Consider the following 27,169-nt stretch of genomic DNA (forward strand, 5'->3'; position numbering starts at 1 on the left):
TTTGTATAATCCAGTTAAGAAAATGAAGTGAACTGAAATGCCCTCTGGTTTGTTTGTTTCACCGCTAATCTTAACAAAATCTCCACTTATAGACGCAAATTTGAATTACTGTGTATTCAGCCTGACAAATCCGTAGCATAACAATGTCACTGCATGCAGATACAGTAATCTGCTGATACGTAAGATCTCCGTAAGATTCTCTTTCCCCCTGCGCCATCAGAATCACGAAAGTTCACATTAGATGGACTTTAATATTAGTTTTGGATCAGGGTACGTCTTGGTAACCAGGCCAGCGCTTTGCTGCAGTGTCAGCTTGCAGCATGCAGTGTATTATATTATGGGAGACTGCAAGCACTGAAGCAATATTACACATTTCTTGAAAGGGCTGGCTTGGCTGCAGCTTCTACTGTAGAGATAATGGAGTCACTGCAACCAATAGCTGTAAGTGGGGACCACATACAGCTAATGAAATGGTGGTAGTACTCCTCTGGTTGGGTTACACACTGAAAGGAGATACAATGAATACAGACAGGAAGGTGGTGAACTTCAATCCATCTCTGTTAAGTCTTTTAAGAACACACAAGACTCCATATTTTACTGGTATTTAATGACACAGACATGCCTTCAACTGAATCATTAATAGGAAAGCTATTGCTTTAAAAAGCAGTGACCTCTAGTGTTTCATATGGCAAAATCTAACATAAAAAAGCAAGTTTTATTAGTTCTGCTATAAAAAGTCAAACAAACAACAGCACAGATCAGATGCCAGAACAATCTGCTGACTGTGTCCTAATATCACTGTTACTCATGTGGTATTCTGTCCTCATATCTTTCATTATAAAGCCAAAACAGTGATATCAACAGCTGTTTACTGTGGATGATATACAGCTAATAACAATTCTGTAGGTGCGGTTGACCTGTGATACATTGAGAGCTTGACATTTTCATCTCAAGTCTGACTTTGCTGCTTCCTTTCATTTTTGGACCCTTGATATGAATTCAAAATTGTATCTGCGTTCCCCTTTAAGGACAGGGAGGGAGGGTGTGAGAGAGGACAAACATATGTTAATCTGAGCTGCATCAGTGGAGCATACAGAAGCAACACCAAGGCCACCAGAAAAGTAGCTGCGAAACACTTCCCATAGCTCCGCTGGGCCTCCTGTTGTGCTCAGCCAGCACGACTGATTTAGGAGACGTCCCCATTTTAAAAGGCCAAGAAAAGGGCTGATTGAGTCGAGACGCAATCACACACACACACACACACACACAAAGGCGTTCAGTCACTCAAGCGCAAACATACACCCGCAGGAGCACACAAACTGCATTTTCATTTCCGAGCTACGAATAATGGTCATGGAAAAAGCATGAGCAGTAAAATTCATCTAGAATTAGTTCTATCATGTAAATTTCAAGCTGCTTTTAAAGTTACACCTTCGCTTGTTCCACTCTGAGTTTGTGTGGGATGTGTGTTCACTATGTTTACACATGATGGTAAATAAGCCAACCTGCAGAACAGGCAGGGGACTCGTGTTCCAGCTGAAAACCTCCACAAATAGGCCTAAATGGATGAGGGAAAATGGGAGCCATTCCAAACAAGTCCCATCGGGACACAAAGAAAAAAAAAAAACCTTTTAAAACAGCCTTGGAGCTGAGCTGTCCCCGAGCATCAGAAACTCTGAGTATTTATTTCCCCTCTCTTTAATAAAATCAGCTTGCTTCCTGGCCCCCCTGCATCCCTGAGAGGAAAAGCATCCATGATCTCATTTCTAAAACCATTAACAGACATTCTTTTGAGGAGTGCTTACACTGATCTCAACTGTACTTCCGCTGTATCCTCAGATGAACCCCAGCATGGTGAATATGCAATATAAAGAGAGATGTGGGAGTTTTTTTGAGCCTCTCATGTATGATAGATAATGGGAAGATGACATCTTGCAGCGCTCAGTTCGCTGTATAAACACACGAGAGCAGAAACCACCCCTGGCCTTTTTAGGAAGAGATGCTTCAGAGCTGAACCGGGCAAAGAACGCCATCAATCCAGCCTGTGAAAAAGAGGAGACCACTGCTGGAGCGCTGGGATGGCCAGCAGTGACTGGGCCAAGACAAACAGGAAAATAAGATGAGACTTTATCTGCCAAACCTCTATAAAACTGCAATTAAGATAAATACACAGTCACTTCTTATAATCTAGCAATTAGATGTCTTTGGCTGATCTCTAAGGCAAAAGCAAATGGATATGAAGTTAAAGTGGGGAGCTCGACGGTTAAAAAGTGTTTCATTTCTTAAGCTTTAAGTTCACATTCTCTACCAGGGTTTCTTGGTGAGCTGCCGCGTATTAATCTGACGTTGCTAGATTAGACCAGCAGTGTTATAACAGTCTAGGACTAGGACCAAACAATATTCTAGTGGTTTCCTTAAAATGAGGAAGTGCACATAAACCGTCACAGCTGGTCCCACTGAGCTCAGATGTGCTCTGATAGTCTCTTGAGACGTCCAAATTCACAGGACCTGAGAGACTTTGTACAAACCAGTTCTGACAGTGCAGGTGTTACTCATGCACTAAAAGTGACATACCAAATTCATACCAGGAAATCACAGCCAAGGAAACACCATCTCAGCTCAAACCTGCACTATTACCTAAAAGCAGGAATGTGCAGCAAAGGCAAGACGATTCATCCCATTTGCAGCTCTCAGTTCCACGTCATGCTCAAACACACACACACACACACACACACACACACACACACAGATACATCAAAGTCCAGCTGAATGCTCTAGGGAGTCACTAAAATACCTTTCCAAAACAAGCAACTCACAAAAGGCTATGATCATCCCAAAGCATCAAGACACAGGGAGGCACATTACCTTCTTGATGTTGTGCACGAGGCCTTGGTCCTCGTACAGTACATCAGCTCCCTCTGAAGCATCCAGAGACTTCTGGCTGAGCTTTGAGGGTCTCGTCTGGGCGGGACGGTCCCAGCTTTGACCTTGACCTTCACTATGCTGGGGGTCTGTTTGTTTTTGACAACAGGCGTGCTCAGATGGAACTGTCACCACATGCCACCTGGGAATGTGGCACCCACTCAACAACTGTGCAGACCACCATATAAAATCCTCTTACCCTCTCGAAATGCTCCTGCTGGGCCAGTAGATGAGAGACAGACAGACCGTCAGGGGACGGCTGGAATTCGCTACTGGATGACTCAGCCGTCCAAACGGTCTTAGTACTTCAGTCATCATGAAATATGGTCAGTGACTGCTATTACTGACTGTGCGGTAATGTGTGATTAAGCCTATGGTACCAAAATCTTTAAAAAGTGATAAGAATTGTAGGATAGTGGGGACATTGATGTGTATATAGACACTGTAGTTTGACATATACTGTATATATTTACATTTCTATTTACTCTATCAACATTTTGAAAGTGGTTCATTAATTGTATGCTCAAACTAAAAGACACGCACAACCACAAGTGACAACTTCAAATTGGCTTTTTTTTTTATCCCAAAGACAATGAAATTAAACAAAGAAAAATGAAATAAAGTAAATAATAAAGTGAATAAACAGTAAATGTTTCACTGTGTTGCTTTAATTATGAGATCAACCAGCTCAACATTCTGGAAATATGTTTATTTGCTTTGACGAGGATCAACATCACTCACACAGCTGGAGCCTGGAGGTGATTAGCTTAGCTTAGCATAAAGACTGGAAGCAGGGGGAAACAGCTAGCTTGGCTTTCCTACTTTGGTTTTTGTACAGAACGAACAAACAACTTCAGACAGGACAAAGTTAGCTGTTTCCCCCGTTTCCAGTCTGTGTTAAGCTACACTAACCGTCTGTCTGTTCCAGAAAAGAACGCAAATAAGTGTCGTTCCTTAAAGTTAAGGCTTAATATTTTAGTGAAAGCTTCGTTTTAGCATTAACTCCACCAAAGCCTTTATTAGTGCCTTTATCTGCAAATCTATTCAGCTACATTCCAAGAAATTATAGAAATCATATAAATATGATTTTTTTTCCCACAGATTTTTGTCTTAAACGAAGCCCTGACTAAAGCTGTGTGACTGGCCACAGCTTTAGGAATAGCATGGGGAGGTGTAAAGGTTGTCACTTAATTTGAAGAATTAATTTACCGGAAACAATACAGTTATGAATTAAACATTGAAAGCACGGCTGCTTTTATGTAGCTGTGATCAGGGAGAATCAAACTGGATGAAATGATGATATCCAGTGAATTGGTCTAACCCTGGTAAACACACATGTTTTATGAAAATAGATCTTTCCCTGAATTGCTTTATTACATTCAATATTTCATATCCAGTGGACCAGAGAATTCTCTATTGGCAGCAACAATCACTTTATCTGAGTCAGCCCCCCCCTGTGAAATCTAAACAAAGGCAGGGTGGTACCAAGTTGAACTATGATGTATTTCACGCAGGGGGGTCTCTGTGTCGCCATCAGAGGCCGCCTTAAAAGTGAGCTGTGTTAACACAAAAGAGCTCTCATCACACGCTCAGCTGTACTATGGACGGAGAGAAAGGGCTGTTACGTAACACCGCTCTGACTTCTGCTTTGTCAACAAATGGCAGAGAGGAGAGAAGCTATCCAGCTCTGTGCGTGGATCCCACCGAATAGCTCCAAACATGGCTCGAAAGGGCCGCTCCGGAGCAGCAGCTTATCCCCCTAATTGAGAGGAGACCCCCACCTACCCCTCCACCCTCCCAACTCTCTTCCATAAACAGCTTCCACGCTGGACGGCAGCCTGGGATTCTACACATTCCTCCACCAGCTATTTGAAGTTCATGTCAAACAACTGCAGCATAAAAGGAAATGTATGTAACTTACACACTGTGGTCATGATAGAAGCTCAGAGCAGGTTATGCATTTGTGTTGATGATGGACGACGCTTAAGCTGAGTCTATATGAGCAATGCGTCCATGCCTGAATTCTTTAAACCTAATGAAATATCACAGTAACATACAGACTTAATGAGTTCCTACTGATCCTACGGCATCGCACTCATATCCAAGGACTCATTCTGAGGACATTTGTGTCCTTTGGAGATAAAACATCCCTTTTTCTAGGCAAACAACAAAAGCACCCATCACACCAGCCAATGACAAATGTGTCCCTCTGAGCTTGGAGAGGCTCGCAGCCTGCCAGTGTGTCCATGAGAAGCCCTGACAGTTACTGGACGTGACCATGGCCAGATCCCCCGGACAGAGAACACTTGGTTGGCACGTGTGAAGGTCCTGGGGAGGACTGCAGTTGGCCACATGGACCAAACCGCCTGTTACAGATGCTGTGTTAGGGAGCCAGCCTGCTTATAACGTGCCTGCTAGGCTTTTAGAGCCAGTGTAATAAGAATGTCAGTGAGCCGACAGTTCATCCAGGGTGATACATCTTCACAGCACGGGCTCCCGGCTACACTCCAAGAGTGAGAGAGCTTGGATCACAGGCCCCGGAGTGAGGATAAACATTGAACTGAATATTCAAGTAGCCCTGCTGTGTGTCTTTAGGGGCTTTAAGGAGTTTACTTTTGTAGGGGCAATGTGAAAAACTCTAAAGAAGAAAAGCTTATAAGCAAATAAGGAGATAATCATAACTGGGATATGACATAATTGGGAAAGAAATCCTCAACAACCACAATGTAATGATAAATTCCTAGAAATAATACACTAGCATTTAATTTGGGAAGATGAGTAAGAGACACACATGCTGTTCATTTAGTGTTATCACTAGATAACAAGCTCAGCTGTGCTCTATAGATTCCTCCTGGCTTAGATAATAGGACGTACTGCACATTAGGTGAGCTGCGATGACAATTCAAATCATTGTCTGAGAGAGTGCTGAAAGTGTTTCCTCATCTCTGCTGGATGTTTTGACTCCGTCGTGGATTGGAAGCTGTGAGCGCGTTCCCTAATATAACTCTCCGAGCGCCTATGTGACAGGACTACTTGATAATTGAGTCATAGGATATGGCGGCTAAACGTGAATATAAACAGCGATGTGATAATCCAGCAATTTTAAGTGCTATGAAGGTATCCTCGTGTGAAATGAGCGTGCAGCAGGACTCCAGCGGGTCCCCATCATCTGTCTATTTCAGGAATGCCTGCCCAGTCTGACTCGTCCCGTCACACCCAGACACAAACACAGCAGGCAGCTCCGTCAATAAGAGCCTAGCTTCAAAGGTGGCAGCGCATATATCAGATTTTCATTATTGTTTATTATATTTTGTCCTGGGTGATTTATAAACCTGCCATGCATCACTGTCACTTGATAATTCTGGTGTGGTCCGTGCTGGAGGATGATGAGTAAGGACACATGCTGGCTCTTATTAAAATATCTGCCAACAACTGCTGTGACGCTGTTGTTTTCCATCGGTTGCTGACAGAGAAGGGTGGAGGTGCGGTGCTGGTGGAGAGGAGTGCTGCTTAAATCCCTCACTGAAGCATAAATTGTCTTTTCACTGCCTTGTTTACATGCATCCATGATCGGAGGGGGGGGGGGGGGGGGGCTTCTTTGTGTTGCGGACCTTGAAAAACCAAAACATAACAATTCACTTCACTGTCCACTTCAGCCAATGGCAGCAGGTGGAGAGAGCCGACTGGGGGGGAGGGAGGAGGGATGTGTGGTTGCTAAGCGACCTGTTGTAACATTAATGGAGTGAAAACAGAAACCTGGAGTCTGGCTGAAACATCCGGCCTGATCCACAGCCATCCGTTATTCACAGTAAAGACAAGGCTGTTTTCTACAAATACTGTCACTACGCAGGCTTTTGTCCATGCCATGCTGGCATCCAGCTTCACTAAGCAGTCAGCATGCATCAGATGTGACTAATAACTAAGGCTGGGTATAAGAAATATACCTTGACAGAGAGAAATCCAATTACTTTTGCTATTGTCCAGTTTAATGACATTCGCAACTGCAAGTAAAGGGAAATTTTGCAAATTTTCAACTCCCTTGTGTGCATGCGAACAATGTCTGGCTTTCTTCTGAGTCGCCTGCAGCCACAGCTCCCCACTCACCATGCGGCCCATTGTCCACCATTTACTGACTCTAGTAGCTGATACTACTCGATACACAATAAAATAATTACAGTTATTTTCCTGTTAAGTCAGTCATTCAGTCAACAAACAGCCCTGGAGGGAGTACATACGAGCGGGGAGCTGTGGCTGCAGGCGACACGGAGGAAAGTCAAACATTGTTTATTTACATATGCTGCCCACACTGTAATGACACAAAGCCAGCTGAGTATCCCGAAATAATGCTAACCATTAGTTTACACTCGTTCTGAACCCATGGGCTCAGCAGGCCTACACTACAAAGGAAATATCTTCTGTGTCAAAGCAAGAAGTAAAAGACTCTTGCCACCGTCATACCCTATGTGATAGTTTAATTCAAATAGAAAGACTGTAAACAGTTCATAGTTTCAGGGATTCTGTGTCCAAACCAAGTGGAGATCACGTTGGAAAAATGAGCTGGCTTTGGCAAATCTTTGAAATTCAGTTTTGGGATTCATGTTTCCGAGGGGTTGCTCGTGTCAAATCTAGGGGCTCCGTGCAACGTGACTCTGAACGAGCCTCGTAAAATATTAACATCAGTGCCGGGCTCAAACCAACAGGTCCCATCCTCACCTCGCAGGTTATCATTTCTGTTTGTCAAGCTCGAGGGACTGAAAGGCAGCGCTTTGACTTGATTTATTGTGCCTCTGAAAAAGCAAGAACTACATGTTCGTGTTCATTCACATTCTGTTTGAATAAACTTTAGTACAGCAGCGCTCTGCATCCCAAAATCTTATTATGAGAACAACAGAAAGAAAAGCTCCAGATTACAGTCTGATTTTTAGCCATCTCAAGAGTTGATACTGTAAAAGATAAATCGTACCGCTACAAACTGGATACCCGCATATGCTGAATCGTCTTCATCCCAACAAAACTTCTGCAGTTCACAGTTGACTTTAATCGCACAACATGTACAAAAGGTCATGAGAGTTTGCTCTTTGAGTGACTGACTGAACAAATGGCTCACAGCTGAGCCGCTGGCTACCAAACATATGACTGATGTTTCTCTTCCATTTACGCACGCACACCTAAAACCTTCGCTGTGTAAACATCTACAACTCCTCAGAACGTCCCGCAGGAAGCTAACGGAGGTGTTGCTCTTTCTGGGTAAACACTTGTCCAGATACAGTATCTTGTATTTGATGTGTCCAGTGCGAACATGTGATAAGACAAGCAGAGGAGAGTGCGCTGTCCACATAACAACACACACACTTTGGAGAAAATCCGTCTGACTGCTTTGCCCGTGTCCTCGAAGCAGTTTGATTAATTATTTGTGTTGGGGTTAATATTTTATCGAGCTTGTTTAGCGTCGTGTTACTCTCGTGATCCCTTGGAGTGAAAAAGAAATCGTTACTGGAGCAAAATTATGAATGAAAACACAAAGCAGAGACGGACAAATCTGCAGGAGGAAATGAAACAGCTCATTGATAATGGAGCAACTAACTTTGCAATGAGGGAGATGATTTATTTTCTTTTTCTATTTCAGGAAATAAAACCCTGGAACTTTTTTTTTTATTGCCAGTTTTTTAAGCTTTGTTTTTAAGCTCAAAATTAGCACAATGATCGGTGCTCTTCTGTACTGTTCTAATCCACTATTCCCGTTTTATTCCTCTCTAATACTTTGGGAAATGTGAAAAAGCCTATTCTGGCTGTGCTTTGTTCTACCAAAAAATGTAAAACAAGAGGTGAGTATATACTGAATTATCTGTTGCATTGGCATGTTGTTCATGGCGAGGCCTCAGGCAGACCTGTTTGTCTGACTGGAACATGGAGTTTAACATTCAGATCCACTGTGTCAATAACTGCAGAAACACTCACACTATTACTACAGTGCAGTTACACAACACAGCTGCTCAGTCCGTCAGCTCACACACAAGGATGTCACTGGATGAACAAGTGCAGAATATGAAACGGTGCTAAAATATTCCTCTAAAATAACAACCTGTACAATTACTACCTAGGAATGCAGCAGTTAAATGCACCTCCTGGGCTAAACACCTGCTATAGTGTATTCACTTCCTTTTTTCACCTTCAAACTCATCTAATCAAACCTGGCAAAGGGTCTGAAGTGAAACACTAGTCAATAAACTATCCCAACGCCTCCATGCCGCATAATATGCATTCATTAAATGCATGGTCCTGATGTCACAGCCTGATTGCATGCATGTGGAGTAGCCCTTAGTCTGCCAATGACAACCGCTAGTAAGCCTCACTGCTGCCTGCCAACTTAAAGAAACAACCACACAAGAAAAGATTAATTGGTCTTTATCTAAATGGCACCAGGCAGCATTCAGCGTGGTGTAAAGTCAGGAGGCGTTTCATTCCCAGACCCGAGTGTTTGGGTTTTCTCCTCCTGGGCTTTGAGCCTCAGAGTGCGGCACCCATGGCGGGTCGCATCTCCCCTGTATGGATCTCTGTTTGCTGCAGTAACTGTCCCACAGCCTGAGCGCCTCTCTGCTGGGATGCAACATCCAAAGTGACTGACTCACAAAGGCGTGTTTGAGAAACTCTGCAGAATTCACACCCAGTGAGTCAAACGCATTGAGTGAGAGATGCTGGTTCTGCAGCAAACCATTATAACACAAAGTCAGTTATGGTGCAAAAAAAAAAAAAAAAAAGAAAAACTGAAAAGGTGACATGATGGACTAACAATAAAGCAGCAGGGCTGGAGCAGGAGCGCTCTTACCTCTGTGTGCTGGTGATCCAGTGTTGAGCTCGCTGCTGCAGACACACTTCACTGAGCTCCGTGCGCCGACCGCTGCTCTCCACCCGCGTCCTGTCAGCGCTTCACACTCACCGGCCTCAGCTGCGTCAGCACCGGCTCACCGAGCATCGAGCACCGGGGGCCGGGGGCCGGGCCGCCGCCCCTTCACAATAAAAGCCCCGAGTCAGGCATATTCATATATGCGTTAACAATTAGCGACATTCAAACACACAGGAAACATGGAGCATGATCATGTAACAATGATGATGATGGTGATGATGGTGACGATGATGAGGATGATGATGATGATAAGGTGGTGAAGGGTAGATTAAAACAAGTGCAAATACTGCACAATAAAACTAGCACATACCAAACAACAGGTATACAGGTATAAACAGGTATACTAAGAACAATGTGTGAAAGATAGAAAAAAAACAAAAACAAAAGAAGACAAAGAACAATAAAATATGTAAAAGATTAGAATAAAACAAAGGAAGAGTGACAGTTAAAAGCAATGGTGAATAAATAAATTTTCAACTGTAGTTTGATGTCTAAAGGAAATTCACTTTCCTTTTCCATCCTTTATACTGTTATTATTCTGCTAAATGCTCCACTGTGACCAGCAGCTAGAGGATAACTGTCAAAGTGCTGCAGGCTAAGTTTGTTTCATTCATTCCTTTTGTCAGATCTGAACATGAAATCAGTCGAACAACCAGGGTTTTTTAGAGTCATGCTATCTGTCATTTTGAGGCGCAGACCATATTGTCTGAGACAAAGGCCACAGGAAGCACACAGGAATACAAACAAACACAGAGGATGTGCATGTGGTAAGGTCTTCTATGTGGTCCCTTCCAGAGACAAGAGACAAGAGACAAGAGACAGACTCTACAAAACTAATCTACAAACACATTGGTTTATCTATGATTTAATAAAGGATAATAAAGGACAATCACCATCAGAGTGCCTTGGATCTTGGTTCTTTCTGACTGCCAGTCATTGCATAGTCAGCTTATTCATACAAAAATAAAACAACTTGAGTATATTCTCACTGGCTGAAACACTGTTATATAGAATATAGATTGAAATAACTTTGTGCAATGCATTTTTTCCACATATTCACCATGAAACACTTTTAATGCAGAAAAACCTTTGTATGATATCAAGCCACAAATCTATACAGCAAATGATAGAATAAACTAAACAAGCATGTTATTGTTGTAATGCACTCATTTTCTCCACTTTGATACTGTGTGTTTATCAGTAAGGATTTTACTTTGAAAGGTTTGACCAGAAGTCCCAGCTGGCTGCACTCTCTCACACTTTATTCATGTCTTTGCTGTACTGAGTTCATTTATATTCATAACAGTGAAGTCATTTGCAATTTGATTAAACCTCTGCATGCCTAATGAGACCAAATGAAATTGGGAAAAGTTTTCACAAATGTGGATAAAATGTCAGTCGAGCCCAACTCTGAGAGGATGTGGAGCACCACCAAGCGACCAAAGCTCATACTGCACAAAAAATAAATCAATGCCTGTAATCGATTTATTTTTTTTTTGGCAAAGGAGCCAATTAAAATAAGGAAACATTAGGAAACGTTGAAATGTATAAAAGGAACAGATTTTTGTATTTCATTGTTGTTGATTGTTAATTCATGTTGATGCATGAATTATCCAAATAACAAAAATACATATATAAGATACAAATGTCACGGTGATATCATATGAGGTAAAGTACGTGAAATATATCGTCACAGACAACTCACAACTAAGCACTAATATATCATATATATGTCTCTGGTGAACTGAACAGCATTAATGTCACTGGCTGCGGTAACTTTACAGGAAACCGCACCATCAACAGTGGTTAAATATCAGAACTAAAATTCCAAATTAAAACAAATTATTTCCCTTTTTTCCCCGTTTCAACATATTACATGTAAAACCAGTAACATAAAGAACTAAAACACTCCAAACCTACAGCAAGTTCTGTTCGAATACTTTAATTATCACAGTAAAATGCTTGAATGTTATGAGTTATTACAGATTTTTTACAATAAAAACACATTATGTGCACTGAATGTAACACTCATCCACACACACACACACACACACACACACACACACACACACACACACACACACACACACACAATTAAATATTATGGGAATTGAATTGCTCTGTTAGGCTCACTGATACATAAAATGAATGAAAAAACATAGAACAAATAACATTAAAAAACACTGTCTCTCTGCGTGGATTCATCATATTAATCTGATGGTTATTTACAGAAGGACTCGCTGTCTGTCTGTCTGTCTGCCTGTCCGGCTCCTCCATCCACCCTACATCAAAATAACCCACATAATCACCTCAGAGACTAAGTGCAGCAGAAGAGGACGTGCCGATCACCGCAGGCGCCGAGGTATGGGAGGTGCTGAGTCTGTGTGCCTCTGAGTGGGTATTTGAGGAAGTGCTCGGGTCGGGCAGGATATGTAACGCTCATGCTGCATCTTCTCTGGCACCCTGCGAGACACAGCCTGCACTGTAAGATCATCGGCTCTGATGCAGACAAATATGAAAATAAGAGTAAACGGCAGCATGAGCAACAAACACATATATTATATACAGTATTACATATTTATTCATTTATTTATATCTGATTTGTTTCTGTCTTTCCAGTTTTATTATGCTTATAAAAATTAATGTTGTATTTAGCTTGCTTTGCTAGTGAAGTGGATGATGGAGGTCAGTAATAGATTAGGCGAGAGAATTTAATTTAATACATTTACATGCGTCATTAGGTGGGAAAATGTAGTTTAATCACAACAAATCTCTTTAATTCCACTAAAGTCAAAAGCTCTGATGGTGATTAAACTTGTTAGCTTTAGCAGGACTTCAGCTGTTTTATGTTATTATACAGCATTTTGGGATTTATCTACGGCTTTATTTAGTTATGTGGAGTAACAGTGACATTTTTCGATGACATAACAGCTACAGAAGAGAAAACCCTGTAAAATTGTAAAGACCTGTGTTCTGTGAGGTAAAATTACTGTTTTTTTTCAAAGGGGTCTGGCAGCTCTGAGGAGAGAGAGAGCAGCTTCTGTTTGATGTAAGATAAAGAGGTGATGTTGATTTTTTTTAGGTGGCCAAAGTACGTGTTTCTGCTGCCCCTGTCTGCAGCAGTGCACTCGGCGTGTCTGCCAGGACTCCTGCCTGTTTCTCCAAACAGGGACTATGAACAAGCACCTCATACAATCCCACTTCAAAAAATCCAAACAGTCACTTTAAAGAAACTTTGATTCTTCCGGCACAAACAGCAACATTTACATGAAAGAAACATGCCCCATAAAGAACGTTATATAATAAAAATGAACGGCAGCTAGTTAATACCTGATGTGCTGCAGTACACGCTGTGCTGTTACCCACATGACCTTTTTAAGAGATAACAGCCCTATCACTGAGAATCATCAGACAGCAGAGTTACAATGTTCTCAGTATTCACTCTCTCACCTCTACGTATGGTAGATAATTATAAGTTTACACAGCATGACCATCACTGCCTTCATCACTTTATTACTTTGGCTTCCTCTTTAATGCACAGCTGTGAATCATTGGTGGGTGAACATTTCCTCTTTGTCTTTTATTGTCTCTCTCATTGGTGTCTACAGAGTCTTTATTGGTTTCTTGGTTTGTTTCGGTTTGTCACACATTCACACACTAATGATAGCTACACTTCTGTTACTATAATTACTATTATGCATTGCTACATTGCAATAACCTCGCCTTGGTTTATATACAACAGTATTATATCATATTGTTCATTACTGTATTTTTCTGCATTGTAACATCTGTAAACTGGATCACTGGTCATTAAACTGACCTTTCTGGGATCCGTGGAGGAATCCTGGGTGCAGAAATGTGAGCTGCTGTGTCAGACGGTCGCTGAGGTCGTGGCGGAGGAGGGAGATTTTCTATTGTCTCCTTTAAAGAAAAAAAACAAAAATCAAATGTACACGACAGAAAACATTTGAAAATAAAACACTTTTACAAATCCAACTTGCACTCTGCTCTACCTTTACAGCTGAAATGATTAGTTAATGAAGAATTTACTGCATTTCTTGGGCTTGTGTGAAAACTGAAAATCTTTGGGTATTAGACTTTGGGTCGGACATAACAAGCAGTTTCTAATTAATAAAGAAAAGAGTCAGTTGCAGTTGGTTGTTAGTTGCAGTTCTGTCCTTCAACAGATAAAATACCCTCATGATATGAGAAGGTTTCAGTAAGAGTGTCAAACATAAAACCTGCCAAAAAAACATCACAGTTGTGATCACACTTTGACGGGTGATTTCTGAGAAACGATTGAGCAGCTGTCTGCTAACATTCAAAGATTTCATAAGAAAAAAAAGATGTTTTTGTTGAATTTGAGTCTTTTAACAATCTAATTCTATTTAAGTGTTTAATTTTGAGTAGATCTATACTTGCAAGGATTTTAGGAAGTGAAGAAGTGAAGTAGCCAGTGAATAAAAGTGAACAACACAGTTTTTGTCTTCCTCTCTGATGCACATGTTTGCCATGCCATGGTCTGACATGTGCATCACTGCAAGAGAAAGTGAAGGTTCACTTGTGGCTCACCTCCAAGTCAGGCTCTGTCCCGCTGCTATAGCTAAAGGTGCTGTGAGTGCTGAGTCTGTTGCTCTCAGTACCTGATACAAAAAAAACCAAAAAAAAACTGGGTTAATGCGGAAAGAAAACACGTGATTTCAAGCTACTCTGAGGTTAGTGCTTGTGGTGAAAGATGTCGTAAGACCGCTTCACCAAATGTGGATAGAAATAACTTTTCAAGTCTCACAATAAACATGTTACAGTTGTACAACACGCCTGCAGGAAGAGGTGAGAGTGAGATTAAAGAGAGAAAGATGTGAATTCTCAACTAAATGTGAGAACCATGAAGCTGTCAGCTAATTCTTGTCAACACATCAATGTTCAAACTTAAAATGTGAAAGAATTCTCAGGACATCTTGTTGTGCAACCTGTTGAGCAAATTTCATCAGAATAAGTTTAGAATGAGAATGAGTTCAGAATGAATTTATGGATGACTTTAATCTGAGAAATTAAAGTCGCAAAAGCAAATGAACGGCGCAAAAGCAAATTTAAACACAGAGAGCTCCACTGTATGTGTTTGATCTAATTTGCATGTGTTTACAGTTTGGAATACGTCGTAGAAAGAGGCCACTGTCACAGCAGAGGGTGATGCCTTTAAGAACTGTTTGTGTGGGGGTAGTTTCTGATTAGCAAGAATTTCGAGATGCTGTTTCTAAGAAAATCCATGTTTTTGCAGCCGAACAACAGCCCCATTCAGGTACAGGTCACAGACAGTGCATAAATCAAGGCTCCAGTATTGAGGGAGAGCACTATCAAATCAGTGATAATGGTAATGATGGGCCACAAGAAAAGAGGGAAGGGCAAAGCTCTCAGTCTGCACTAAACCTTAATTTGCTTGTAGATACATGACAGACTATGGCTTGTTTGGCCTTGTTAGACCGTTAACCAAAGTTCTAAAAATGTAGCAGGTAATGAGATGCTACAATAATCATGACTTTTACCATTTCCTTTATGCAAAGGTGGCGTCTGGCAGCCAGAAACAGCCGGAATCTGCCACTACAGGTGGTTTATGTGTGAATGCAAACTTTACATCGACAGTTCCGCTGTATCAATATTCACTTCTGTACCATTAATGGTTACTATGCAGTTTATTATATACAAATGAACATTGGAAAATGAAGGGTGGTGTCAGTGAGGGGGATCATGGGTTCATCTGATAGGGCTGTGGGCTGCGGTTTGTCTCATGAAAAAGGTTGGGAATCACTGGCGTAAAGGACACAAGCATACAAACATCCCTCTTGTTGCTGTATGAAAAAAAAAAAAAAACATTCTTGAGTCAAATCCACTCTGTGCACTACTTAATCTAGTTTTGGATTATTCCACTGGATTTAACTTCAAGCATTTTTTACCTCCTACTACCCAAGCTGCACCCAGCTGTTAAATGGAAAAAAGAGGAAAATTAAAGCTTTTTCATGAAAAGTTTTAACAGCAGCTGATGTTGGTGCTTCCAATATCACCGCTGCCTCCGAGCGCCCCTGTGTGAGAATGCATTTCTGCTCCTGCATCTAGGAGCTGAGAGCTTCTGCTTCGCTTCTCCTTGTTTAGTTACACTTCTAATCACTGAGCTGAACAAACAAACAAACAAACAAACAAAAAAAAGTATTAGGACTCACTGGATGTGCTGGACGTGCTACCTGTCTTCCAGCTGCCTCTATGGATCACCTGGCCTGCAGAAGGTGGGGGGGGCCCCACCATTCTCGGTGTCGCCTCGTACACGGAGCACTCTAATGTCATATTGGAGCCCCAGTACAAGTTCCTCTGCAGCGGAGCGCTGATCTCGTAATCTAAGAGGGTGGAGACCACATCAAATATTAGCATTTATTAGAGCAACAGGATGTGATCTTCCACGGTGCTGCACATAGATTAATCATTTCATAACAGCAAGATACACCTCCAGAGCAGAGATATGTGTTACAGCTCCGTTTTACTCCAAATACATAATACAATAAATATATTTTTTCTCTACCCAGTTCCTTTCCTGTCTTCTGTCTATCTTTGTGACGCCTGGTGATGCTGTCTCGTAATTTCTTCAGATTTTCCTAAAGAAAACACAGACACACGTTAGATCCAGTCCTTGACCACTAATCAGCACCTGACAGCCCAAACAGTTGGTGCAGTCGACGGACCTGCTGATAGCGTATGGAGTTGGCCCTCCGCTCGTGGTCGAACTGCCAGGCTTTGAACTCTTGGACGGCCTCATCCACAGTAATTTCTCCCACTTTCACCCTCTCCTGCAGAGATATGAGCTGTCTCTGTCCAGGTGTCTTCATCCCAGCATAGGGGTCGTACACGGGAGAGGGGGGGGCAGGCTCAACTGGAGCTGTCATTCAATAAAAACAGACGAGCTATCAAACATGGTGAAATGTTCCACTTCGCATAATGTCATGTCCAGGGAAAACATTAAAATGTTTTTTTTTGTTTTTTTTAATGGGGTAGTGATGCGAATAAGGCCGCATGCAGTTAAAAACGCTGATGACTTCTGTTAAAGCGTTTAATACTGTAGACATCGGCAAAATGGTCTCAGTGCTGTTTTCTGAGCAAAATGTTGAGACTGTTGGTTTCCTTGGTGTGTAACACAGACTGAGGTAAACCAATGTTCACACGGCATAAGAGGCAAAAGAGCAGGATGATGCCTCATTACTAATTAAAACAAAATGTATATGATTAAATTATTTTTTTACACCTACATCTTTATTTTAGCCACAAAGAAATCTGCAGAAGATAAAACTATTTTTACTTTTAGGTCTCAGTCAGCCATGCGTATTTTGTCAGAGTACAGCAGTACATGCTGTACTCTGGAGGCAAGCTTCAAAATCCCCCAGCACACAAATAGCTGTAAACACAGAGACAGCCGGCAGCTGTGGTTACCGATTTCTTGGTGTCTTGGGGAGCACTGCGTTTCACAGCATTAATACCAGAATGCCTTGCAATAGTCACGCATGGGTGACCAGATAGAGTGAAGATTTAAATATTGTGCTCATGGGTTATTTTTGAACAAGTACACTGAAGTACTGAATCAACGGACAATCTAACATTGGGGAATCAACTCAACCTTTTGTGAAGAACAACTTTCAATGTAATGAGGTGTTAGGCTTGTTCCATTCACCTTTTGAGTATTTTACAAAATCAATAATGTGAAGTTTGGATCCTTCCATACAGGGACTGACCACATCAAATGAGATTATCAAGTTTTATATTGGTCTAATAAAACTTAAATGTTAATAATCACAAAACAGACGAAGATCCTCAGTGCTACTTCCAACCATTTAAACTGGGCTTTACCTGCAGGACATCCCGCCTCCATCGTTCCACTCTGGGACGTACCTTTATCTGAAAATACTGTCAAAAACACTGGGTTAGCTGTTTTTGCCTGGAGAGCTGTTTAATGAAATGTGATAGGCAGGAATGTAGAGAGGACATTTGGGAAAAGAGAAAGAGACAGTTCAGTACCTCTAGAGATGTAGGCCATACGCTTTTCAGGCTCGAACTCGGGCTCAGGTCTGGGCATGGGGGCTGGTGGACGGTTAAGGATTCCTGCGTTCTGCGTACTGTTTGCATCCACGGTGTAGTAGATATCTTCTGGGCAGAGGTCATATGGATTCTCCTCTTCTTCAGTTTGAACTAAAGCATCACGGTCATCTTTTTCCTCCTCCTTACTTTGAAGGTGCTCGTTCTCGTCCTTGTTTACAGAGGCATGTGGTTTTGCTGATGGAAACAACGTAACACACTGTACTATATATTAGTGCGTTACATTGCACTGTGTGTTTGAATCGCATACCTGTTCTGTCTTACCTCTTGGTATTACATTCCTGAAAACAAGCTATAACTATAATTATTATTTGACAATATTTTTATGGTATTTATTCAGCTCTGCTACTTTTCATTTTAGACTTTTATAATCACTATTAAATACTTTGAATCACTTATCACTATGTAACGTTGGCTCTGAGTCTCAGAATGACATTACTGTAGATGTTTGCATTATTAAGAAAGTATATGACAGTAAACTTGAACATGAACATGCTATTTAAGGCTGAAAGTTATTCAAATGTATACCTTGGAAGAACTTCCTAAGCATAGCTTCCTCAGGGTTCTCATCTACTGCATTCATAACTTCATCTGAAAAACAAAAACAGTTTAAGCACCAGTTTTATGTTGTTCATCATTGTTAAGACCAATTAATGAAATCTTATTAATCTTACATAGGTCCTCGGCACATTCAGGATCAATCCCCAGCATTGACTCATATATTTCCTCTGAGCAACCTGAGAACTTCATCATGATATCTTCTGAGGCAGTCATCATCTCATACACCTGTGCCCTCTCCTCTGTTTTGACGGAGCCCTCAAAGTGTGTCTTGAGCAGGTCTGCTGTGTCCTAGATTTGTTGGAACACAAAAGAACCTAACTTTCACATGTACATATCCAACACATTGTTGCATACTATATATAAAGAGGAAACAGATTTCATCACTGGACTTACAAAAAAATCATCCATGAACTGTCTGAGGTCAGTGAAGCCACTCTTCTCTGCCAGTGTGTTTGGGTAGTCTCCATGCTTGTTCATCACGCTGTAGGCCTGCAGAGCCCCAGGACACTGAAGGAGAATGGTGGTCAGCTTCTTAAGGCCATACTTAGCAGCAAAGTGGAGCAACGTGGGAAGTTCCTCATTACGCTGATCTGAAGGACAAGAAGCATTCAGATACAACCATTCATCTGACTGCATACTGACTCCTTTAAAGCTCTTGCTCTCAGGGGTTTCATCCTGATAGACTAAACTGGCATTGAGGACGTGGAGCAAATATCTACAGGTGTGGGAAAACTGACCCACATAAATCAGCACTCGCAACTGAACAAGAACAAGAAATCAGAGCTCTGTACTCACAGGAAGCCATATTGTCTTCTTCAATCTGTCTGATTCCAAACATCTGAAGACCAGTTGCGGGCATACTGGATTTTAGCGAGTCAGTTAGCAGGTTGTCCAGTGATTCTGTTGCACTGGATGTCAAGTTGAAGGCCTGAAAATGCAAAATTAGCTATTAATACCATAGAGTTATTTAACTGAGCAAAACACTGTTTACTATATGAAATAATGTCTCATCTGCAGTGGTCACATGTAACTAAGTATATTTACTCAAGAACTAAAGTACAAATTTGAGGCCACTTTCTACTCCTACTCTACTACATCTCAGAGGGAAGTATAGTACTTTTAACTCCATTACAGTACATACATTTATCTGACAGCTTTAGTTACTACTCACTTTACGCTTCTGTATTGAGTACTTTTACTTTTAATACTTCAGGTACATTTCTTTTCATTCGTACATTATACTTCCACACTTTTACTTAAGTAACACGTTCAGTGCAGGACTTATGTGGTTTACTACAGAGATCAAAATACTTCTTCCATCACTGCTCACCTGACAGATGAAGTTAACAGGATCAGTAGCAGTTTCGAGATACCGACTGACTTCTCCCATATAGGTATAATAAGTGACAGGCCTCAAGCTGACACAGGATTGGTCAGTGTACAGGGTGAGCGATACCACTCCAGCAGGCATATCTGGACAAAAAATAAATACATTTCAACATCTTACCATCATCCCTGAAAAAAACAACAACTTATGGTCACATGACCTCCTGGAGATACTTGCCAGGTGCAGTAACACTTATAGTGCATTCGTTCTCCAGAGTGCCTGGGACCCTTTTTGCTGCTACATTTTCAGATGAAAACTCCACCTCCAGCACGGACTGATCATCTACTTTGTGCGTGAAAATGATAAAAAGTGTCTCCCGTTCCTTTAAAAAGGGAAAAACAGAATTAATATAGCTTCTAAGTAATTATTTTCAGCTAGGACATTACTAGTTCATATCTAGAAAACATGTATTGGGATAAAGTATTCAATAGATTCCACTACATTTCAATCAACAGCAATAATAAGATGTAATTGCTATACTGTATATGGCTGCACGTAATCATCTCTCTCACTCAAGTCAATGAAGAAAAAGTGGGAACTAATATTAAATCACACACTCGTTACATGTAGTATCGCTTTGGAAGCAGCACTGATGCATACTAATTTTGTCTTTGATGTTCTTAATATGTAATTACTTCAGCCTTACCCTGCACAGGACTCTGTTTGGTTGGACGGTGATACAGGTGGGGTGTGTGGAAGCCCTAATTTCCTTGCTCGTTGAATCCCCCGTGCTCACTGGTTCTTCATCCTTCAGGACAGTTTCTTTTTGCTCTTCTGACACCACCTCCTCTGTTTCATCAGCAGTGGGATTTTCAGTTGAAGAGACCGCTGTGATGTGCAACTCTGCCGCTGCTGCAGCCGCAGCTTCGCGCACATATTCACTTTCCACTCGTCTGCCTTTGAATGAAAAAACACAGACATTATTATCAGAAATCCAGGACCTCTTTGGTCAAAATATTCTACATAGTTTAAAGGTAGTTTCATGAGCCTCCAATTATTCAGCAGGAGCCGAAAGCTCCCTTTTCGTACATGCATTTTCTTGCTTACCTCTGCAGACAGTTTTGTTTTTAATAGGCTGAAGTTTGAGGTATCCACCTCTGAAACATCTGCCACCACACTAGCATAATAAATGTAAATGGAATTTCATTTGTCTTGCTCTCAACATTTGAACTGCTTGAACATTTTTTCCACAGTGGCTGTTTCTTCAGCAAAAATCAGTCCAAGTGAAAACTGCCAGTTCTGTGGATTAACCAGCTTTTTATTGCAATCATCATTTATTTTACCTTATTCAGGACATTGTTTCTCAAAAGGCAAAATGCTCATGAGGTTTTTTTTTTCTCAAATATTTCTTATTCAAATCTTGACCAACATGTACTGCATGAAATTGAATTGACTTCCATTCCAGCTGAGGTAGGGTTTGATATCTTTACCACATAAAGATGAAACTATCTACTTATCACGATACCATGACAGGTGTCATAAAATGTGTATTTGTAATTTGGGTGAACTGACCCTTTTATTTATGTCATCTTATCCAAACTTTAAATAGTTGTAACCTTTTAGGGAAAAGCTTCAGACATGTAAGAATAATACAATATGTAATAACAACACACCACAAATGTGTGAGGTCTTTAAAGGCACAGCAAAAAGGAATTAAGTGTGATGAGTTGCGTACTGTCAGTGATGGACTCCAAAATGGTGGAAATGTAGAGAGCAGGCTCGTCCTCAGCAGAGAGTTTTCTCCAGCTCGGCCAGTCTTCGAAGGTCTCCGTCAGTATGTCGTCTTCTGAGATGCCGCACAGCAGCGCCACCACTCTGTGTGGGGGATAAAGGAGTCTCTGGAGCCCTCTCTGTAGCTCAGGGTCACAGAGCATGTCCAGCAATGCTCCCGTGAGGAGCAGCACAATGCATTTGGAGCTTCGGAAATGTTCAAAGTTATATCCATGGAGCTGATCATCCGGGCCAACCGCATACAGCAATATAGACTTTTTGTGGAACTTTCGGGAGGATTTCAAGATCTGCTGCAAATATATTCCCCATTCGTGCGCCTCAGGTGTGTGCAGAATTAACAGCTCATTTGCTGAGAGTGATTCGGGCTTTGCTGAAAAACAGAGCATAATACAGAGTGGTTAGTATGTACAGTACACGCATTGAGTCTCAAATCTGCCTTAACCAAAGCATAAAACCGGATAATATTTATTATTAGTTGCTCTTAAGCATTGCTGATCCGGCCTAACCGCACGAAATGAATCCCAATCTTGTAATCAGCTCAAACACTACACTAATGATATGACACTGGTCATATTATGTGTTGGTTTTCCATGTTGCATCAGGTAGTATTTGTCGGGGAAATGCTCCACAACATACCAGCTGTCCGGCCGTGAAATGTCAAGGTGACTGTGGTTGGAGGATGAATGTCCGATTTGTTTGATATTTCAGTGCAGAGCCAACAAGGAGTTGTGCAAACATTGCACTATGTCAACACTGGTCAGAGTAATTTTGTTTGACTCATTACAGTGTTTAATCAGGTCAAGTTCACCTCTGTACACGCTAACTGGGAAAGAAACCCAACACGACTATTTCACCTCCATCACAGTTCCCGCTGATGACAGGGCAGAGACACTCGCCATCTGTTTGTTAATGGGTCAATAACATGACTGACTCAAATTTAGACGTGTGGGAAACTGTACAGTAACAGACATATGAATTTAACCATACAGGAAGGCTGAGCTGCATGCTTCCTCTTTTTTTTTTATAAGCTAAGGAAAATTTTTTTCAATGAAAGTTGAGTTAAATACAGTTCATTGAAATAATATTTTCTATTTCAAAAGAAAACTTTAGAAAAGCATAGTCCACACTGTGTAATAAAAGACAAACTGTTAAGTGCTATTTCTATGCAAATATATGTCTTTCGGTTATATTTCCACTACTTGGACCTGACTTAAAAGGCAATTATGGAAGATAAGTTATATTTACCTGATTCAACACTTGAAATGGGTACTTCCATGGTTGTAAAGCCTCAAATGTGTACAAAATCAGCCCACAATGAGCATCCCAAATGTGTCCTTTTGGTTTCCTAAGTTCTTTCGTCTTCAAACTGAGGCTACATTAGCTATCACCAGCTACTGCCCCTTGCTCAGTTGTATAAATACCAACCCTTAGTTTCCTGATTTTGGTGGCTCTGCCCCACTTCCTGAAACAATTGAAGAAGTGAGAGAACGCACTACAGTGTTGTCATGTCGTGCAACATGTCAGCAATTTCACACTAGTCATTTGTGGATGGTTGATTATTCAGAGCAAAAACTAAAGCTAAGAAAAGAAGAAGGCACGCAGGCACAGACCTTGACACAGAGAGCAGATTAACACAAAGCAAGTAGTCTTTTGCATAGGAAATCATTTTGATATGCGTTTGCTTTTTGTTCTCAAAATACTGCACACCCACACACAAACATAGACACAGACACATCAATTCACCTGTTACATGAGTCACATGCTTCCGTTTTTTCACTTCCTTTAACAGGGTACGTTTTGTCCAGACACTGAAGCTATGAAACTTTATCAAAAAAGAAATAAACATGCTTATCTCAAAACAGCAAAACGATGATCAGGTTACCTTAAGACTCTAGTACCATAGAGGCACTGGTACAAAATGTAATACTGAACTTACATACATACATCTATCCTTTTATAGGCAATAAAAGTTTCTGGGTCACTGTCACTTAAGGTACTTCTAAGCTTTAGAAATGTCAAGGATGAAACTTGTACTACTTTCAGTTTTGTTGTTTTTGTGTGCTCAAACTGGCTGAAAGTCATCACAAAGTACATGCACATACAAACACAATGCATTTCAAAAGTTTAACAAGAAAATAACTGATTGAGTCAATCAAGTGAATGAATCATTTATGTGGTGTCACTATTTCTTAGTATTTGAAGTTCCAGATTTCAAGAATAACTCCTCCTGTGACGCGAGATGACTGCAACAATATGTAGCACTGCACTGATACAACCACTAGAGGGCAGCAGACAATCACATAGACTTGCCACCAGACTCATCAGCGGTCAGCATGCAGACACCCACCAGACGAAGGCAGTCACCACAGGGGGAGACAGGTGAGGCATCCAGGTACCTCCATACAAGTGTGGTACGAAACTTCAGCAGTAATATTCCATCATACGTGGGGTCTAATGCATTATTTAAATGCACTGTTTTGGTTAGAGAGATACAACAGCATATCTCTAAGTGTGGGGAGTTGGTTTAAGGAACTCCACTGGAAAAAAACAATTTCAAACACCAACTCCTCTTCAGCTTAAGATGAAGCTGGTGTGGAAGGCTGAGCCAAAGACAACATGCCCATGCCACATCAACAAAGGAAAACTGTTTGGACGTCTGCAGGCCAGGAGGATGATTGCACTGTTCTGGAAGAATACGGACATATCTTCAATGTGGACGCACAGAGATGGACTTCACAAGGACTTTACTCAGGGAAGTTACATAGAAGAAAAGGATAGAAACTTTTTTTGCTTTGGGAGGAGGAATGCACTATGGCTGTGTCTCTCTATTTACTACCTAGGGCACAACACAACATGACTGCCATTTTAGTTGAGTTTTTGCACTATTTAGTGACCTCATAAAAATCTTCAATGGAAAAAATAAGTGTTATCCATGGCATGTACACTACCACTGTAATGCGTAATTACAAAAGTGCATTACCTAATTACGTTGTGTGACTCTATTCCTCTCTGCGGTGACGCAAAGTGACGATGATTTATTAGTGTCCACTACCTCAATTCCCTGGTCGCTTAAAAACATAAGAACCTGGGATGTTTGCACACAAGCAAAAACAGACGAATCAGCTGACTAAAAGCTCGATCTGAAACGTGAGCAGGTGCTTTGGGCAGCAGCAGAGACATTAATTTATGCTGCATGTGAGAATTGTTGAAGGCTAAAGTTGAGGTACATTTTCCTGGCATGGTTTAGACCTACTAAACCAATTGGAAGGCGAGGTAAATGCCAATAAATACAAGGCAGTCATCAGTGATCACGATCATTGTATGAGAGCTGATGAACCTGATGGCAGCCCAACAAAGCGCTCGCGAGGGATTCTGTGGCAGCAGCACCTGAAACAGCTTTTTCCACTGCCGTCAACAAAACACCAAAGCATTACATCTCTTGAAGAATTACATCAACACACCTCTGCTCACTTGTGGAATCAAAGCCAAGAAGCTCTCTACGTGGCTCACGGTTAAAAACTTTTTGTTGGTGTTTGGTTTGTTTTGGCCTGAATGGTTTGTAGGTCCTCAATCTTGTGTTACTTTAATCATAGTTTATTCACTTGTCTAACCATGAATTTTCACCACAAAATCAATTTACACAGTTTTGCCTTTCTCCAATAATACAATTACTTTGGTTCCTGCTTTGACCTCTCTCTCCGACGTAGACCTTTTAATGGCCGCAGCAAAAGTTCGCTCTCTGACTTCTGAAGCTGCCTGTGAAGAGCAGGGTGATCCATGACCCGTCTTTAAGTACAATTTCCTGTAGAAAAAGAATCCCCTAATTTCTTCTAACTCTGCCATTAGCTACCAAAAGCATGACCGGCCCGTTACCTTTTGTTTGGGCTCCCTTGAAACCACTATCTATTAGGTGGCTCAAATCAAATCCCTGCAGCCTGAGTTTAATAAGAGAATATTTTTGCTCCTATATTTTAACCTTGTTATCCAATATCCTGTCTTTTTAGTCTGCAGTGTGTTTTCAGCACACGGAGCGACTCTGCCAGAGAGCGTGCGTCAGTTCACAGCAGAGACCTGACATCCTGCCTCTAGGAGCACAAAAGTTCAGCTTGGTGATATTCTGCTATACAGGCACTGGATGAGTCAATGTTACATACAGGACGGTTAACAGTTTACTTCTGACCGCATCAACCATTATCTTTAGTTTAAGTCTACCTGAGCCATGCCTTGATGATTGCTGGACCACTAAATATCATACATGTATAAAATGCTCTATGTATGCTCTACTATCTTTGGCTTATTTTACTGCAAACTGCACACTTATTTTTTTGCATGATTATTATGACTGCATTTAATTTCAATAACTTCCACATAAGGCGCCTGCAGGATGAAAACTCTGTAATTTTTTGAGGAACAGAAAAAACCCCAACTTATTTTAGCATTGCTGGTAATTTTGAACCAGCTTCATGAGCTAATGAAATTTGTTTAGTTCACAGAAAAGTGTGTAATTCTACAATGACAGACTAAGATGAAAAATGCCAAAACTAAAGTTACTGAGCACCAAGCACTCCAAGGCAGGAGAGGCTGTAACAGAGGGGGAGCGCAGCACTGTACATCTAATATCGCCGACATAATGGTCATGTTACCGTCTCATTTACTGTACTTCCCCATCCCGGGAAAGCTCTACCTCATATCTGCACTGCCTCTGAGGCTGTTTGGGAGACTCTTAAAGTGGAGGAAACTAGAAACAAAGCACAGTCCGAGGACACGGGGTGCAATCTTGAAATGGAAAACTGAAATGGGGAAAGGGTCTCTAGCTGAAATGTTATTTGGATGATAGCCTGCATAAGAAAGGATCTGTGTTTGGTTTCTCATTGAGAGTCACCAGCAGGGCTCATTGTGATAAGAAAATAAGTCTAATGTTACCTGATCTGGTATAATGTGGACCAATTACCACTCCATTGCACTTCATTACAGGACTGTAATAGGGCCGGGGGTCAGTGCTTGAGATGGAGTGGCAGAGGAAAATTGAGTCGTCATTGATAATATGATAAAAACTGACAGTGAGAGGCCCCTCCAACAAATTATTGAAATTTACAGTTGATAGGGAAACACTATAACCTCATTTGGTAAGCAGCTGGCAAGCACTTGTACAAAGCAGGTCCTCTAACACAATGAGAGGCTTATGGAGAGAGGGAAATCCAAAACTATCACAGAATAGTTTTAGACTCCTGCTCATTGGCTCCTGGCATGGAGCGTGCATATATTCAGTTTTTAGAAACATCTAGAGTCAAATAAATGACCCCTCTGGACCGTATTTTGCTCCTGTACAGGTGAATTGTGGAACCCATCACTATTTGTTGCAACAATAATACGCTGGCAAAAAAAAAGCTCTGACTGAATAAACAAGCTACGTCTGGCTGACATTATTTTTATTCTCAGTGTCTCTCCACAGTGGAATAGAGAAGTGCGGCGGCTGACAAAATATAAAATCTCATAGTGTCTGTAAACCACTGTGCTCTTGGAAAAGGTACGAC

At 41.3% G+C, this 27,169-nt stretch overlaps 1 protein-coding gene across 2 annotated transcripts; it reads right to left on the reverse strand.

Annotated features, from left to right (window-relative positions):
• Positions 1-11,802: 11,802 nt before the first annotated feature.
• Positions 11,803-23,028, reverse strand: pik3ap1 (phosphoinositide-3-kinase adaptor protein 1). 2 transcript variants are annotated; one of them, XM_070841490.1, is made up of 17 exons: positions 22,881-23,028; positions 21,580-22,005; positions 20,551-20,801; positions 20,082-20,226; positions 19,848-19,990; positions 19,313-19,445; positions 18,911-19,107; positions 18,631-18,805; positions 18,485-18,547; positions 17,879-18,133; positions 17,711-17,767; positions 16,555-16,748; positions 16,395-16,467; positions 16,042-16,212; positions 14,399-14,469; positions 13,647-13,747; positions 11,803-12,289 (listed from the first exon to the last, which is right to left on the reverse strand). In XM_070841490.1, exons 1-17 carry the CDS (start codon positions 22,909-22,911, stop codon positions 12,172-12,174), a joined length of 2,604 nt encoding a protein of 867 aa, XP_070697591.1. In that variant the 5' UTR covers positions 22,912-23,028; the 3' UTR covers positions 11,803-12,171. The 2 variants fall into 2 exon arrangements, with proteins under 2 accessions (XP_070697591.1, XP_070697590.1); XM_070841489.1 differs by having other exon boundaries at positions 11,803-12,325.
• Between the last annotated feature and the right edge of the window lie 4,141 nt (positions 23,029-27,169).

The sequence above is a fragment of the Pempheris klunzingeri genome, chromosome 12 (assembly GCF_042242105.1).
Source record: "Pempheris klunzingeri isolate RE-2024b chromosome 12, fPemKlu1.hap1, whole genome shotgun sequence".
Lineage (NCBI taxonomy): Eukaryota > Metazoa > Chordata > Actinopteri > Acropomatiformes > Pempheridae > Pempheris > Pempheris klunzingeri.

What these genes read in the sequence shown, in the direction of transcription:
- pik3ap1 (XM_070841489.1), bottom strand. Translation starts at nt 22,911, where the DNA reads ATGGAAGTACCCATTTCAAGTGTTGAATCAG. An exon ending in TTTGGAGTCCATCACTGACA is followed by an intron (nt 20,802 to 21,579) that starts GTACGCAACTCA and finishes TTTCATTCAAAG; the next exon opens with GCAGACGAGTGGAAAGTGAA. An exon ending in AGAAGACAATATGGCTTCCT is followed by an intron (nt 19,108 to 19,312) that starts GTGAGTACAGAG and finishes CTTGTCCTTCAG; the next exon opens with ATCAGCGTAATGAGGAACTT.